This window comes from Hetaerina americana, unplaced genomic scaffold (genome assembly GCF_022747635.1).
Source record: "Hetaerina americana unplaced genomic scaffold, ioHetAmer1.1.p SCAF_7, whole genome shotgun sequence".
In the NCBI taxonomy this organism is placed as follows: domain Eukaryota; kingdom Metazoa; phylum Arthropoda; class Insecta; order Odonata; family Calopterygidae; genus Hetaerina; species Hetaerina americana.
Window position 1 is genome coordinate 10,742,294 of NW_027287316.1, and position 18,639 is coordinate 10,760,932.

Below are 18,639 nucleotides of genomic sequence, written 5' to 3' on the forward strand. Positions count from 1 at the left end.
TCTGTTTCAATCAGTGACATTCGCCAGTATAATATTGAAATCAAATCAATAAGCAATGTGCAACACATACACTGAACATCAAGCTTACAATATAAAACAATTAAATTCTTGCTCATAAAAAATTGCATGATTATTCCTTATTGATCAGCCATCGCAATGGCAACGGAAATGGAGAAATATAAGATTCTTACCGCGATGCACGTTCCTAGAAAATATAACAGAGATCTTTTACCAGTTTTTCATAGATATTTCACCAAAATTATAAAATTGTTACTTTAACGAATGAATGAAGACAGTCTTCTCAAAAGACAATTTCAAGCATAAACAGGGCCTTAGCAGTAATTTTAGATCTTTAAATTCGAAGTAATGAAGATAAACATTTGTGATGATGATCTCACTCTAATGAAAATAACTTAATGAATTATGATTGCTTTCACGTGAGTGACTCCCGGCTTTCTAATGACTGTCCATGTTTATTCCTACTTTTGATTGGAAAGGAAGGCAAGTACCCCTCGTGCGCAGAAGCAAACCTCCTCTGACATTACAAACTCTCCTCTTTTGCCAAACTGCTTAGCGTCCTTGCCAGATAGCAATTTACGAGAGTCCAAAGTGATTGGAGAGTAGAAATTTCGTTTGAAGTTACATTTCAATTAATTTGCATCGGTAACTCGAAAGCCCCAGTCAATCAATGGTTTTGATGAGAATAATAGCTGGGTAAAACTATGATTGTAGTTTTTCTATCGTTTGTTGATATTTTTATTGTTTCCAATGCAGAATGGAAACGTCTGTGGTTTGATAGCGTGCGTGAGTCAGGTGATGAAGCGAACTGTGCGCGTGGATTCCAAGCACGTTGGAGTTGTATCCTGTAGTATACGCAACACTTAATTTATTACAGTACCGCGGGTTGTTTACGCTTTAGGATCTTATTCCCTAAATTAAGTACTACCGCATATTAGGTCTGTTCAAAAAGTATCGCGGATTTTGAATTTTCGCGAGTTAAGTATGTTTGATATTTGATTATTTTGTGGTGTTATGTATGGTACTTATGTCTCTCCCTTATGCCGAAAAGAACGGCCATTTTGAATGTTCCGTTAATTTTTGACAGCTGTTTTGCTGGGACGTGTTTTGGCTTTGCCTCGATGTGCGCCTGTTCCAAAATATGGATCAAAGAATCTGCATAAAATTTTGTGTGAAAAACGAAATTAAGTGCGCGGACGCATTCCGTTTTGCTTACAGTTTTCTTCGATTGCAGGGGCGTGGCGCATCATGAGTTCGTGCCACAGGGTAGAACGGTATATAAGGAATATTATCTGCAAGTTAGCGCGAAGCAATCCGCCACAAACGCCCGGATTTGTGGAAGAACAAAAATTATCTTTTGCACCATGACAACGCCCCTGCTCACTTATCGTTACTTGCGCGCGAATTTTTGGCCAAAAATAGCACACCAATGATGCCGCAGCCACCGTATTCCCCAGATCTGGCCCTTAGCGACTTTTTCTTGCTCCCGAAACTGAAGAGGCCCATGAAAGGACGACGCTACGCTACGATTGACGAGATAGATACTGCATCGAAGGAGGAGCTGGACAAGATCACAAAAAATGATTATTTGAAGTGCTTCGAGGATTGTAAAAACGTTGGCACAAGGGTATAATATGTAATGGGGATTACTTTGAAGGGGACAAAATAGATATTCATGAATAAATAAATAATTTTTTTAAACACATTAGTCGTGATAGTTTTTGAACAGACCTCGTACATCTGATAGCAATCATTGACTGAGCTAACCGAATTAACGAGGATGCAAAATATGCACTATAAATCAATAAAATTAATCCCAGTGGTTTTCGAATACATACATTTCGCTTAATTTTCATCCTCTATTCATGTGTTAACCTGTATTATAGTGAATATAGACCTGAGTTGTTTGAATTATAGAGAAAGCTCCCAAATTGCTGTCAGTCGCTGCATTCCTCTGCCATCTATGACAATGCTCGTGTTTTAGTTACCATGTTGCTCCAGTAACGAATTATTTGGAAATAATGATTTCTTTAATAGCCGTATTATTATTTGATTTAAAAAATTCGGTAATTCTTGTTTAATAACGCTTTTTATTTTCTTTTATTTTCTTTTTTAGTTTATTTTTTATTTTCGTTCCTTAAGTAATTAGTTTGCAAATAATTATTTTCCCGATTATCAGCAAAGGGAATTAATGTTAAGGGAGCCATCACGATGTATCATGATGTGATGCCGCCTACGGGCGAAGAATCAAATATGCCTTGAGGTGCTGAGGTCGATGAATTCCGTGGTAAATTCATAATGAACACTCTGGCGTCTCTCCTCAACACGACAATGAATTACCACTCGCAAAGAAGAAGTAAAGACAAAATTATGAATGCGTGAACGAATGGGCGTAGAGAGAAAGTCTACATGAAAGAACACTCGAGGAGAGCGGAGAGAGAAGAGAAAGAGAAAGGAAATGTCACCAGCTTCTTGCATTCGACACAATCACCCAGCAATTCGGACAAATCCATTCAATCGCTTTCTTCTTAAACCAAAATACTGCCTATTTCACGTGTATCACACGAAATTTACCACTCTTCCGTTTTACTATATCCAACATCACCTTCCTGAGTCAAATACTTCACGGTGGACACATTGAAGCGTTTGAATACTTTGAGGTGTCCTCATTGAATGTATACGTACGTCCCATGATGGATATACATTTATTAATCCGTTTTACGTTCACGATATATCACCTGTGAAAAGTCAGTTCTAGTCTGATTTCACTTTTGTCGATTTCCTTTGGTAAAGTGCACATATCCTCTCAACTAGAGAAATTCATGCACAGGGTAGATTTCCCTGTGAAGTTTTAAAAAGAAAACGTTGAAGAAACTAGAGTTACTACACTCTGTGTAACGGAGACAGAATCGTTGGAAAAGGTAACCAGACACGAGAATTACTTTTTCCTCATCATTTTCCAACCATGCATTTCAAAAATGTTATTTTATTTGTTGGTAGTGCATACATCTCCTAAATATTTCTTTACCAACGTTAAAATAAATGGAAATTATAATCAAATGGAATTTTCTATGCATTTCATTTCTTCCCTTGAGTGATTTAGACTTTTGAGATGTGAGTGAGAGGAATAATGGATAAGATAAAGTGGACAAAAAGAAAAACTAACGAGAAAGTACTAGGAATTATAGGGAAGGAGATAGGGTTGTCGAGAGACACACAAAAGAGGCAAGACAGATGGGTTGCGTGGCATTTAGATTAGCGATATCATGTTAAGATTTTGTTAGAGGAGAGAACATCAGGCAGGAGAAATAAGGGGAGAAAAATTATCCATGGATAAAGGCAAGAAAATATACGGAATCGAAGAAGGGTTCACTGTAGAGTAGGGTGTCACGTTACCTCGTGTTAAGTGAAGCATTGAAATGTGGCCGCGATTCGCCAGTGTGCCCATCCAAAACAGACCTTAAACGGTAGACTATCATTAATAACAATCAATCATTATTTCCCTCTGCACGTCCGTTTTTTCGCCGATTGGTTTACATTTTCCTCCTTTGCTCCGTAGCATGGATTTGAATCCTCTGGTCCGCCACACCTTCTGGACGGTGTTCATCGGCAACTTCTTCATGTGGCTGTCACACTGCGCCGCGTCGCAGGCGATCCTCCAGCGATGCCTGGCCCTTCCCACACTTCAGAAGGCGCGAAGGTAACGTGCAATCGGCGATCCGCTCATTCAGCTGATATCTGTGCAGTTGTACTCTTCATGTATTTAAGCATCTATTTTTGAAAATTAATCCTCAGGGCGGTGCTGAGTTTAGCCGTGGGAATCTCATGCTTTGTAATTCTGTTTATTTACACCGGAATGGTGATCTATGCCAATCATCATGACTGTGATCCTGTGAAATCTAAGGCAAGTCCATGCAGATATACATATTCTATAGCAACGTCTACTCATTATTTATCAACTTCTTTAACCCATGCTATAAACATTTTGGCTATGCAAAGTAAGTCAATTTGATAAACGCTTTCGCTTTTAATCTTTCAGCGAAATTTCATTCATAGTAGGTCATCTTTGGGCTGTCATGAAAAAAATATATTATTCCTTCTTCAATGAACATTGTAGGTATGGTGAAAAACTGAGTTTCCTGAAAAGTTGTGAACTATGAAAGTTCTTATGCTAATGGATTATTTGCACCATTCTTTAAAACTCATTCGAATAAATGTCATGCAATGGTACAGTTAAGTACAGTTCATTTCTTGTGTGGTCAGTCTTTTTTAGGGTACAATAGACTTTTAATTCTGCTGCATTTTATCATGGACTTCAAAACTCATATTTCCTTCCTTGTATTCTGATTTTGAGGATTAATATGTTTCTCACTTATTAGTACGTAATTTGATTCACTTCTCTTATGAGAATACTTCCCAATGTTAATCACTGGGATAACATGCTCCAGAATTGTTACTAAAAAATAACTAATTCTGAAAACCAATACAGCCAAGGAAACATGATAGAAAGAGCAATATGAGGACATGGAGATATTTTAGGGACTGTAAAATATGTACAAGCTGTATATTAGATGATTGTACAGAGGAATGAATCAAAGATAAAACTATGCAGACCAAATGGAAATAGACTGGAGGTTTAGTAATGGAACTTAGTGAGAATCAGGGAAGATGGAATAACAGCTTCTTCCATGCTGTTAGGATCTGGCTGGCTGGTTTAGATATATAGAGACAGTGGAATTGATGCGGACAATGATACAGTAGTTCCATTGAATTAGTGAGGTTTTTAATTCTTTGTGAAATAGACTGTTGTGATTGGAAGCATGGTTTTTGAAGCAAGATGAGCACATATGGGAGGCTTTTGAGGTATTGGTGGGGTGGGGAACAGAAAAAATAAATTGGGAGGAGAGAAATACAAATGCTTGGGTTTCTAAATATGGTCAACAAAGGGAGAAAGTTAGCTTTAGGAAAATATTTAAAAAAACTAAACAGGTGGATGGAGAGAGCATTTAAGTGCAATTAAATGCCAATGAAATATCAATGGAAGTGTTATGTTTAATGAGCTGAAAAAGAATGAAAGGAATGAGCTTTTTGGATAACATGAAGGATGGCATTAAGTATGGCGAATGGAAGAAGGAAATAATAAAGGAAAACAAGAATTTAGGCTGGGAAATGCCCATATGTTGTAGTAGTTTTTAAGTATTCAAAACCTACCTTTATTGTAATTAGTAACCATGTACTAGTAATTTGTTTATTAAAAATTGTCACAATCAACTTCACCTAATTCATGGAGTCCAAAACCATGCTGTATGTGTAAGTTTTAATAACTCTTTTCTTGGCATCCTTACTCAACATCCATGCCATTGGTTCTCTTCTTTTTGTGAAAGAATCTTTGCCTTATGCAATTCTTCTCCTTATGTCCGTACTACTTTGAACATCCTTGTCCAAAAACTCCTGAAATATGCAGCTGTTCCTCCTACTGCAGTTTATGAACTCCTTTTTTAATATTTACTTCATCTTTCCTTATTCTGGAAAATCACATCACTATATTTATGTGTTTTATTTGCATTAATCCTCATCCCATATCTGTTAAATTGATTTTCTAATGTGCCCAGCAATGACTTCAACCCCTTGGCTGACTAACTAACTAAAGGTTGATCATCTGCAAAGCTAACTGACCTTATGGGTTCCCTACCTATTCCCTAACTCTTTCCACCGGCCCTTCCTATGTCTCATTTGCCAAGTTACCACTTCATTAGCATACATGTCAAAAAGAACAAAAAGTGGACATCCCTGCCTTTACTCCCCTCTTCAGCATTGTTCATTCTGACTCTTCATCCGCTACATGTACCTGAGCAGTCTGAAATATGTACAGGTTGGGGATAAGCCACCTATCCTTCCAATCTACTCCTATATTTTTTTCAATATATTCATTAATTCTACCAAATTTACTCTAGCAAATAAAATACCTACTTGATTGCCCTCGATGTTCCTCCCTATTAGTGACCACATTATTGCTCTGGAATAATGAGTGTTCTCCCCTTTTTGGCCCCAAACTTATCATCCCTCAAGTAATAATTTACCCTCCTCTCTATCTATTCATTGATTATCCCAATTACAGTGTTTGCTTCAAGTGAAATCAAAACTGTTCAATTGTTTTAGATATGAGTATCATCTCACTTCAGGCTGCTTTTCACTTTTTGGATTTAGAAATGGGAATGGGAACTAACCGACAAAATCTTCCATTCAAGTTCCTGCTGCCTCATAAATGCTAGAAATTAGTCCATAAAATTCTTCCTGTAACACTTCCATGAACCCTTAAGTTACGGCAGGTTTCACCTTCCTGTATAGCACACTTAAATTACCCTTCCTTTGTAAACAGTCCATGTCCTCTCACAGTGTCTTCAACCAATCTTCTAGTTTCACCTCTACTAGTCTCCTGCCTCACTTTATTATTCAATTTTTGGTGCTTCCCTTTACCTTACTCTGTGTTCACATTCATCCATTTTCTTCCTTCATTAATCTTTCTAATCGCATCAGTAAACCAATTTTTCCTTGTCCTCTTCGTATTTAATTTTCCTATAGTGTCATATGTCAATTTTGCTATCCCTTTTTTAGTATATTCCCTTTTTTCATCTATTGCATCCAGCTCCCTTTCCTCACTCTTGATTTTCTCTGGGATCTACTGATTTTACTTTCTTTTTGTTCTCTTAAAGTGCTCTATATCTTATTTACTCCCATTCTTTTTAAATACTCTACATCTCATCCTCTCTGCTTTATCCTCTTGAATATGATGTTCACTCTTGAGGCTACACTTCTAGCAATCATGTATTAGAAATCTATATTTATCATCCTGTATATATAAAACTATATTTATAAATTAAAGAATAAACCAGTCACCAAATGTATTGGTATTTCATGTTACATACATTCTTGCTCATTAGATTAATAAATTTCAGTTAAAACTCAAAATTATCAAATGAAAGAAATATTTCAAGTGCTCAAAAAAAATAGGTTTTTTGTGTGTGTTTGTAGTATTCATTCACTTCAGAACAGTGATTCTTTCCTATCATTCCTTCACACTAAATCCATCGATTTAGTGTGAAGGAATGGCTAGAGCCATTAAAATAAACTATGAAAACCAAAAACTTTTATAATAATTTCTCTACTTACAAACCTAATCATTGTTTCTTCTTTTTCTTGATTTTTTCTCTTACAATGCACAGAATGTGGCATTGCGATTTATATGTATTTCAAAATGTTTCCCTTGCCACCAACCAGTTAAGCTTTCATAATTGATTGCTTTGAGTATGGTATAGAAAAGTGAAATTCCAGTACTACCAACTCTTTTGTCATAGCATCAGATCTGTGGCACTTGTGGCATTCACAAATTTCTACACTCCATAGGACTGGATGTTAAAGCTAGTTTCTTTTGCTTTACTGATAAATTTACTCATATTTCTTTTTAATATAGTATTTATTGGTAATATCTATTCAAAAGCTAAGAGGCTGTTATGTATTTGGGTCACTTTTTGACAGAGGGTTTATCATTTGTACTCGGAGGTTATCACATCTTATATTATGTTATTGTTTGGGCTGTGCTTTCTAATTGAATATTTAACCCTTTACTCCATAAAATATGTATTTTTAATGGTTATTATTACCAGTGCCAAGTATTGTTTTTAATATATAGTATAATTCAAAAATGTTCTTTTTTGTTTTTGTTTCCAGAAAATCCGCAAATCTGACCAGATCCTTCCTTATCTTGTTATGCAATTTGGCAATAAAATCCCAGGTCTTCCAGGGCTGTTCATTGCTGGAATATTTAGTGCATCTTTAAGGTGAGAGGCAGGGGGAGAGGGAGAGAGCATTAGATTATAAATAAGATGTCCTGCTTGTGTGAATTGTGCATCGGAATGAATGTAATCTGATTCTAATCTTTTAAAATTCTACTCTGGTGCAGTTCCATGTCTACCTTACTGAATGCTGCTACAGCCATGATTTTGGAAGACTTCATTAAACCTTGGACCGGAGTAAAGATGTCGGAGGGTCAAGCGAGTACAACAATGAAGTTTGTGGTGCTAGTACTGGGGATCATCTGCACTGCCCTTGTCATGGTGGTCGACAGGCTTGGTGCCATCATTCAGGTGACTGATCACCAATTGATATTTCTCTATGTACCTACATACTTTATTATTGAAAAGTTTTTATGAAAATTTTCAGTAACCCCTCAATTGAACTTTTCAGGCACCTCTTCACCTCTCAAATGCTTAGAAAATGTAGGCATTTGAACATTGAGTTAATGCAAATGACATATTTGTTCCACTAATGGCATCACATACCAACCAATAGCAATTCATTACACAACAGTTCATTGGTATCACACTCATGTTTGCATTTATCTCTTCAAACTCCATTCCTGCTCTTATTATGTATTTTCATCAACTGTTTATTATTCTTTCAGTGTCAAGGCCCTGTTACAGCAATAATTTTACTTCCTCCTCCCTTCTTTTTTAATGTTTCACAATACCATTCCTACACATTTTATCGGTGTTATCCAAAATCAATTGAAAGTTAAACATGTTCAACCAGGTTTCTTTGAATCCTAATTTATTATAAATGAATACATTTAGGATTAATCATCAAAAAGTACTTTCATACTCATATCTTACTTATGAACATAAATGTTAACTGTCTTGCCCCCAAAACAATATCAGCTATTGTCAGTGTTTTTCATGTGAGAACTTCCATGGCCTTCAGAGCATCCAACAATCTTCGATCAATGAAAAAATGCTTGCTTTTATTTAAAAATGTATCCTCCACATGTGATTGGATCAATGCTTTATCTTTAATTTGATAACAATAACCATAATTTTAATTAATGTTTCATTGTAAATATTTAAATATTTGCATAGTTTTTCATGTTCTCCTCTTCTGAACTTTATTTCACAACATACACTTCCTAGAAAATTGTTTTAAATAGTCAAATTTAAATTCAAGCTGTGACACTCTCCTCCTTGAAATATCATTCTCCTCCTAAGTATTTTTTGCCCATTACTTCATTTATTAAAATAGCAAAATAATTTTCTGTGTCCAATTAGAACCATCCTCTGATAGGGAGACAACTCTGGAATGATAAGTACAATTGAGGGCAACCACCCAAGTTACACATTGCACAATATGATGAGAACAAGGTGTCTCATATGCTTTTGAGGGAGAAACATGATACCAAAAGTGACCAATACCTTGGCAAAAAGGGAATTATGTCAGATCAGAGATGTTGATAGTTAAGGGAAGGAAACTTCATACTGATGTTTTTAAAATAACATCCCAAATTTGTATGGCTGATGCTACAGTTGTTTTGTTGGCTACAGTTATTCATTTACTAATGAGTTTATCCTCAAAGATGTTAGTAATAAAGCAGAATATTAAACCTTAAATCATGTTCCAAATTGATTTATTCTTATATGTGCAAATGTTTACATTCATGCATATAAATTTTCTTTTACTGTCTTCTTCAATTGCAGAGATTTGGATCATGTCTTTATTGTTTATCTTTCTTAGAAATACTTACGATGAACAAATTTCAACCTCAGGTCAGCAGGAGTCTCTCAGGAATTTCAGCAGGTCCGTCATTGGGCATTTTTGTGCTAGGATTGCTTACACCATGGATGAATGCCAAGGTTGGTTTTAGTAATAAAATAATAGTCACATAAGTGGTAATTGTTAAGAATAGGACAATTCACAATGGCATATTTCTCATATCTGATAATTAATTAATATTTTTTTTAATATTTAGAAACAAATAGTTTTTGGTAAGAATCAGAACATACTGATAGTATGTAAGAATCCATTTATATCTGTTTATATATGATCCTGGATTCTGCCTCAGCCAATTTTTATATCACTTGTGCATCTGTCCATTTGAGTACCTGCCAAATGAGTCCTCTCTTCCTTCTAATCCCTTTCCTCAACCCAGGGCCATAATATTTTTTTGCTCATTTAATTCATTGCATAATTTTGCATTTAATTGCTTATCCTGAAATAAAATTGACATCAAAGTTGTGTTTCTCAAAAGCAGAGCAGAGTCAGTGTTGTTCTTAGCTCAATATTAATATTTCTTCTACTTCCTTCATTGGTATGTTACATATAAATGGATGATGAATTTGTGCTTCCATGCTTAAAGATGTTGATGACAATTTATATACTGGGATAGGTAGGCATTTCCCAATATTTGCAATGCCAGTTCCAATCTATTCTTGAGTGTCTCACCATTTCAGTAATAAATTCATGCCTTGTGTTATCTACAAATAAAGGATTTCATCTTCAATCCTGAATTCTATCACTTAATTAACTTTCATGGACGGCAATGTCCTTTAGCCACCGGCATGCTTGTCACTCACCCCCAGGATTTTCATTATTCCAGGGGGCCCTTGTTGGTGGGATTGCAGGATTCATAGTTGCTGCATGGGTGTCAATTGGAGCTCAGATGTCCATAGCCAAGAAATGGCTGCGCTTTCCAATAAAGCCAGTGACTCTTGAAGGATGCAGTAATGTTGCTGGAATAAATTACACAAGCCTGAGTTTTGGAACGCCTACGAACACTCATATACCAGAGTAAGCCTATCAATCTCTTAATTTCGTATATTTTATTTTAGAGCACATTTTGGTCGAATGCACTGAACATACAATAGAAAGTGGGAAGCATAGATAGCACCATATGTTTTATGGAGGTATTTTTATGTAAATTATAAATGGCAGGTTAATATTTTTCATGTCCTGCTACTTTATTATAACACTAATATCAGATCATTTAATCATGCTTGAAATTTCAATATCTTTTACATTAACTCAGTGTGCATGCCAGTAACAATGCGTACCATAACATTTTTTCCACATACATTCATGATTGGGCTACCATATAACTGTCCTCATTAGACTAATATCTCTGCAATATGTGGAGAAAAAATAGTGGTCGACAAGACACTAAGTATCAACCACTCATAAACATGAATAAACTACACAAGACTGAATTGTCCAGTTAGATAAGGGAACGGGAATATTAAATTCTCTAATTTTATAGGATAAAGGACTGAGTAATTTTGTATTTTCCATTATAAATTTGGAAAGGAGAGAAAACCATGGCCGATGAGCCAGTACAAGGCAGATGTTGAAATGGCTGGTTGGCTTTGTTTACTCTTATTTCAGGCATTTCATCTGGGTAGCCCATAAACCACTTCAAAGCAAGCAAGTAAAAACTCCTTGTAGCCCATTAAAATAGATTAATGTCATTCTGAAAATTAATTTAAGGATCCACAGATTGTTACAAGTTCATGCCAGCAAAACAAATAAAGGTCTTTTATGATGAAGTTGATGCATGATTTCCCATATACCTATGTTAAGAGTAATAAAGCAAAAATCACAGTATTCAACCCCTATGGCCCTGATTTGTGGATTTCAAATGCCATTGGGCTTAGTATTGGGTGTCTAACTAATATTTGTGTAACTGCATTTATGGTTTTTTATCCACATGAGCATTTGATAGAGATCTATAGCTATACGTATAGCCTATCTGCCTTTTGAGGAATTAATTGATAGAAAAATGTAATATCTGTCTATATATGCTTAAGCAGTTTATTTATCAATGAGGAGAACCATCCTGCATTCACGAGAAATTTATATTTACTCTTCTATCCCAACTCATTTCCACCACGGGTAATTGGTAAAAAATCAAGAAAATTTTCACCTCTATTAATTAAGAATGAATTATCATCCTCTGCTGGATTTCACAAACTTGTTTGGACTGGTACGAGGTAGGAGAGTTGCACAGTCTCCAGAATGGGTCATGAGTTCAAGAAAGAAGACCATTGGATCTGTGAGGTAGAGGGGTATCCTTTCATCTTTCCCTTTCATCTTGACAGCTGAGCTCATCACTCCACCTTCTCCATCACTAGAACTAGTCTAATCAGATCTGATTTCAATCTAGGAAAATATATGAATTTCTTAATTGTACTATTATCAACTATGTGGGCAGGATAAATTCTGCTTGAATTGGATATCTGCTCATGGATAATGGTCTTTGCTCACTTTTTAAATTCCACTTCCAGGCATGATAATGTGTTCTGGCTCTACCGAGTGTCCTACTTGTACTACACACTGATTGGATTCCTTGCAATGGCTGTGGTCGGATTCATTGTGTCATACTTCACCGGGTTTGAAAATCTTGACACACTTGATAGGAACCTTCTTTGCTCTGTGAGTCATCGGCTGCTTCCAAAGAAGGACTCAAGCAAACTCCCTGAGCCTACGGAAATAAAGTTACTAGGAAATGAAAAGGTAATGAGATCATTACTTGTGATCAAATTTACACCTAAGTCACTTTTCCAGTATTACCTTTTTATGTACGAGGGTAAGTCAATAAATAATTCACAAAATTGGATAGAGGAAATAATCATCAAAGTAACTTCCTGAAATTTATTCCACTTTTCTACACATTCAACCTGTACATACAGACACTTATCTCATCTCTTAAAAAGTCCTTGAAAGCCGGCCAGAAGGAAAGAGGTCTTCTGTTTGATTTTGCAGCCAATGCATGAATAACCTCTATGGGCAGTGGCATCATCATTTTCAAAAACATTGGCAACCCAAATGAATTTTTAGGGGCCCAAACAGATGACTGGGGACTAAGTTGGGACTGTATGTTGAATGCTCCAAGCACTCCAAATGAAAAACCTCCCACTCCTGCATCTTATTTATTTATGCTTGCAACATATTTATTGACTTACCCTTGTATTAATAGAAAGAATCAGAGTAACCAAGCCTTTCCTAGCATTTTCTCCTAAGTTAATAAATCTTCAACATGGTCTCTCAGGTAAAGAAATGAGGTATATTAGGTAACTTGATGCCTCATAAAAATCCCCATCTATTGACTGAGGAGAATGATTAGGATCAACCTATTTTGGATTGTTTAAAAACATTTTTAGGCAAAATTTAGCCACATACATATATACAATTAAATCTAATACTTGAGAAGCATTTAATAATATTTATTATAATAATACTTATTATAATAATATTTTTTGTACATAAATTTGCCAATTTTGTTACAAGGGGCTAAGCAAAAAACATAAGTTATTAATACTTATACCATTCTCATGGAAGAGGTGCATGTCTTTCCTTGTTGTAATACTTGCCATTGTTATTTAAGTGATTAGTGTTTATGGTAAAGGTATATGCTGTATGCTTTATTTGCCCACATGATTCTCTCAGTGAGAGAAAGGAGAATTAGGTTTGCAAAAGATAATTACCATTGGATAGTAATAATGAATGGTACAACACAGAGCCACAATGAGGTCTGTGACACCCTAGGCAAACAGTATACATTAAATTAGTGCCGAGAAACATTCTATATGCATGATGCTATTTTACCATTTTGGCATACAAACACTCGAGCACAGCAGTCAGGGTACATGCCCCCCTCTAACATCTGGTTGCATCCTGGGAACTAAATTGAATGAGATGTGGAGTTGTGCAGACCAGACTGGTAATAGTTACCCCAAAACAAATCAGATAATGGCTAACTTATGGTATGGTATGGTGTGAATGTATCTTTCAGTTTCATTTCACATACATATATGCATATATATATATATATATATATATATATATATATATATATATATATATATATATATATATATGCGCTTTCGTAGACGTAACACGGAAGTGCCGAATAGTACAATACACAGTAACACACAATATAGAAACACAAAAAAAGAAGAAGAACAATGTGTGAGTGTTCTTCTTTTTTTGTGTTTCTATATTGTGTGTTACTGTGTATATATATATATATATATATATATATATATATATATATATATATATATATATATGCATATATATATATATATATATATATATATATATATATATATATATATATATATATATATATATATATATATATATATATATATATATATATATAAATGTCTTCGAAATGGAATGCTCTTCGGCGACACACAAATATATAAAAACACAGATGTAGATTTTTAGAATATAGAGACACAAAGAAAGGACTCTCACAATTTGTTATTTTACGTTTACGTTGATTCTGAAGACGACAGCCGTGCTGTCGAAACGTAAAATAACAAATTGTGAGTGTCCTTTCTTTGTGTCTCTATATTCTAAAAATCTACATCTGTGTTTTTATATATTTGTGTATATATATATATATATATATATATATATATATATATATATATATATATATATATATATATATATATAGTATATATCCAACAAACCATCCCACCTTCAAAAGTCACTCTGTCACACGTGTATGTTGTGAATATCAGGGTACTCCAGCTCTTGTAGGCTCAAATCCAGGAAATAACTGTATTTTCTGTTAAATGCTGAATTCACTGCTACAGGAAGTATTAATTAATTTCCTCTAATTGTATTTTTATATGTATTAAATATGTAAGGTGCACACCAAATCTCTCCACAAAGGCACAAGTTTGCATGCAAAGTAAATTATCAGTTTGCATCTCATAAAATCATACCTTAGTGTACATTCTGGAGGGTTGGTAATGGAATCACTCATGGGAGTGATATATTGAATGATATTTGTATGAGGCAGGAGATATGGAAGGGGAAGGATCAGATGGCAAATGAGAGGAGGGAAGGTGTTGATGACTGTGGAAAGGAATATGGGAGAAGTCATTAGAGCAGAGAAATGGATATGAGGACATTAGATCTTGTTGGTTTGGATGAAAATTTTAATGTGAAGATTTTCATTTTCTGAATGATCTCACTTGAAGTTATTATAGGTGAAGCTGGAGACACTGTAGTCATCCTTGGCACTCTGTGCAGGCCAAGACATGTAACCACCCAAATTAATGCCAAAAGTCAATAGTTCTCTGTGATATATTTTGAATCAGGCTTTTGAGATGGAGAGCAGGGTAACTGCTCCCTTCTGTTCCCCCTGTGCCTATATCACTGATAATGAATTGCAAAAAATGCATGCATGATCACAGCTGACAATATTTTCAACCATATGAATTGTTTCTGAATAGTGGATGGAATGACTGACTGGTGGGAGTAACAAGAGTAATGAGAAAAAATTTTTTTCCATAAATTACAGGGGAAAGTTTTATTTTAAGCCATGGAAAAATGAGATCTTAAAAACCAGGTAATTCAAGATGCAATAATCAAGCATTGCTTTTAGTAATAAGCTGACACTCTCCCCTTCAATGTTTTGGATTACAAATGATCTGCCATAATGATTTAGCCAAATAATTTAAAATCTATTCTCAACAAAGCAGTAGCTGTATGAGAAGACCTTATTGTTTCGTTGATATTACTGTAATTTTGATGCTATATAGTCCTCTGCTTGATTGAATGATGACATTCCTACTTCTTGGTAATCAAATACCACCCATGATGTTCACAGGAGTTTTAAGTGTGATGCCAAACATCACCAGTTTAATGTTCTGAAATTAGTGGAAGTATTTTGTGCTGATGTGAATAGGTTTTATTGGGGACTCTTTAAATACACTTTTGCCTTCATTGTAATCATCCAAGGGCAAAAGGAGGTGAGGCTGCCGTGTTCAGGAAGTATGACCCATGGGCACTACAATGAAAGGAAATGAAAATTTAAGAATAAACTCAACATTTCAATAATATTCAAAGATAATTTTTAATGCTATATAGACAATAAACTGTAACTAATACATAATGCTATATAATTGTTCATAAATAATTTTCATAAAATGTTGAATAAATCTTTTTATGGACGTTAAATATTTCAGGGACTGATATTAGAATTTTCTTATATCCCCTTGTATCAAACATTTGCTACATAATGCATCTATTATGACTATTGTGCATTTCAATAAAATTTATATTAATGGAGAATATTTAAGAGAAAATATAATTATGAATGAAATGAGTAAATAATATGTTTAATGTTGTTGACCTAGATTATTGCACTCAGCAATCTATCTTAGTGTTGAGACAGTCAAGTCCCATATCATTCAACCCAGTGCGCTTGTTGGAGTAATAAAAATGACAAGTGATATCTCATGGAAACTGTAAATGGTCAGAATCAAATAGCAGTTCAGTGTTATGAAAGAGATGATTCAATTACAATTATCTATTTGACATTATATGAACACTCAAACACTAATCTTTTTTTAACATTTAAAACCTTTTATGAATATTCAAACAGTATTAAGTACTGCTTGCGTAGTACAGTCATACATACAATACTACGGCAACCTCCTAGAATTTAAGTCATTAGCATCCTTAACTTGTGGAATACTTTCAATATCTTCCCCAATTACTCCCTCAAGACCTCGATTAAAGTTCAGTTTAAATTGCACTTTTAGCAATTGCACCATATGTACTTAACCTGAATTAAGTGGGTAAACACTAGTGTCTGCAACAATTCCAATGGAATTTTTTCTTATGCTTAACATTAAATGGTAGTCTTTCTTCAATTTAAATTGTCATGCTTGACTGAACTTTCATAATCCTGAAAGTATGAGGCTGTTACCTTTTGGGAAAGATTTATACGTACAATTGCTAACATGTTGATGTATCTGTTGTTGTGGCAGTGGGAATAGGTTGTCTTGAACACCAAAAGAAGGTTCTGGAGTGTGACTGGGCAAAAAGTGAGTTAGATGAAAATTACATAAGTAAGCACAAACACATAAATCTTTTTGTATGAAGGACTTTGCAAGGCTTATATTTTGAAGACCATTTCAGGGGAGATGAAATACTAATACTTGCTTATAATGAATGGTACTACCATGATGAATGCCCACCCACTGAATGGAACTGTAAAAGGGTTTTCACTATACTTTGACATTTTCTTTGTAGGAGGAAGGAAAAAGTGAAAATTTCACATAATGCAAGAATGGCTTATCAGCTCCCAGAGATTGAGAAGAAAGTCATTGGTGTGCATCACACTTCTCTTCAAAGGACATTGAAGTTTTACTTCCTGAACACATCTCATGTTACACATTCTCTGCAGAGTTTGAGTGTCCTCAAAGGCCTCCAACTTCACTGAGTTCTCTGGTAATGAGTGGAAAATTTCAGCCTTACATCACTTCATGTACACAAAGTGATCAATTTTGGCTGCTCCGACTCTCTCCTAAACCACCCCCATGATGCTGCCTGGTGTGCAAAGATATTTTACCACTTATTCAAGTCATGTATCATTTATTTTCTGGTATTTACAATTGAAATGTAATGAAATAATTGACTTTGTAATTCCACACACTTTATTTAAAAAACACACGACCCAGGTTTCGACGTTGAACGTCATCATCAGGTGGTCCTCATAGAAGCACGCTGGCTATATATACCTTCTGATCATAGGAGGGGGGGGTTGGTCAGAGAGGGAGGTCGGAGGGGTAAAAAAGGTTACAATGTAGCTGGGAAGAAAAGAGAATTACATTTTTGATTTAGAAGAGTGGTAGGTCTAGGAGTGGGGAGTGGGAGGGATACAAAATTTCGTTGGCAAGATCATCTTTCCAACGGACACATTTCAAAATTTCTAACTGCTCCAAAGCATCGAGCCTTTGACCTTTTTCTTCAAAATGAATAATTTTTGTCACAAAGTCACTTTTGTGATCACTTTCGATGAGGTGTTTTGCAAAGAGGGATGTTATGTTCTTATTTTTTACACATGTTTGGTGTTCTTTAATCCTTTCTTTAAATTTCCGTCCTGTTTGTCCAATATACTTTGTGCTACAATCCGAGCACTTTAACTCATACACTCCACTCCTCTCGTTTTCGGGGACTTTGTCTTTGTCTTTAGTGTAGGGTCGTGTGTTTTTTAAATAAAGTGTGTGGAATTACAAAGTCAATTATTTCATTACATTTCAATATGTTATGCAAATTCCACAAAGTTACGCCTGAGACAACAAATGGTATTTACAATACCAGATCTCAATGTAGAGTGACGATTGGGCAATCCCATAGGGAGGATTAGTTCAATTTTCAGTAACTGCAAAATTCCCAAGTGAAACTTAAGTAGAAAATTCAGGACTTTTAGATTTGGAGAATAATTTCTATATTACTTCTTTGGAGCAGGTTCCCCTATTGGTACCTTTTCAAAATATTTGAAAAGCCCTGCTTGGAATTCATCATAATTTTTGCACGGCAAGGACTTGAAATCACTGGAGTGTATGGACTCTGCATAATACTGCCAAGCACAGTTATGTGAACATGCTCCATCTGTGCCAAAACAGAGAATGTGGGGGAAAGAAAAATATGCATTGATTTTGAGTGATAATAATAATAATTTATGTTTATTACAATAATGAAATTGTTACTTATTTGAATGTACACAAATACAATTCAACTCTCGCAGGTGATTTTTGATAGAGTCCTAAATGTATCAATATCACTGTGATACCTACTCCTGGTCATCTACAGAGGACTTAGTCTAGAAGTCTACACTAGAGCTCTCTCAGCCTTTCAGACAGAGTGAAAGCATTGGCCATTACTTCCAGATAGTCCATTTTGACATTTCAGCATGGTTGGCTGAATTGCAAAGTAACTACTGTATATATTTTGTTCCCTCTATGAGAGATTTTGCAAAATGCACGATGC

General features: G+C 35.0%; 1 protein-coding gene across 1 annotated transcript in view; it reads left to right on the forward strand.

Annotated features, from left to right (window-relative positions):
- The window catches only part of LOC139696747 (sodium-coupled monocarboxylate transporter 1-like), a 56,928-nt gene extending 39,552 nt beyond the window's left edge, over positions 1–17,376 (forward strand). The window contains exons 8-15 of the mRNA XM_071595586.1: positions 3,578–3,718; positions 3,814–3,922; positions 7,747–7,856; positions 7,979–8,162; positions 9,612–9,698; positions 10,442–10,632; positions 12,123–12,351; positions 16,900–17,376. Of these exons, the coding sequence (XP_071451687.1) occupies positions 3,578–3,718; positions 3,814–3,922; positions 7,747–7,856; positions 7,979–8,162; positions 9,612–9,698; positions 10,442–10,632; positions 12,123–12,351; positions 16,900–16,929 (1,081 nt within the window). The 3' untranslated portion in view covers positions 16,930–17,376. The remainder of the gene's footprint in view (positions 1–3,577; positions 3,719–3,813; positions 3,923–7,746; positions 7,857–7,978; positions 8,163–9,611; positions 9,699–10,441; positions 10,633–12,122; positions 12,352–16,899) is intronic.
- The last annotated feature ends 1,263 nt before the right edge of the window (positions 17,377–18,639 follow it).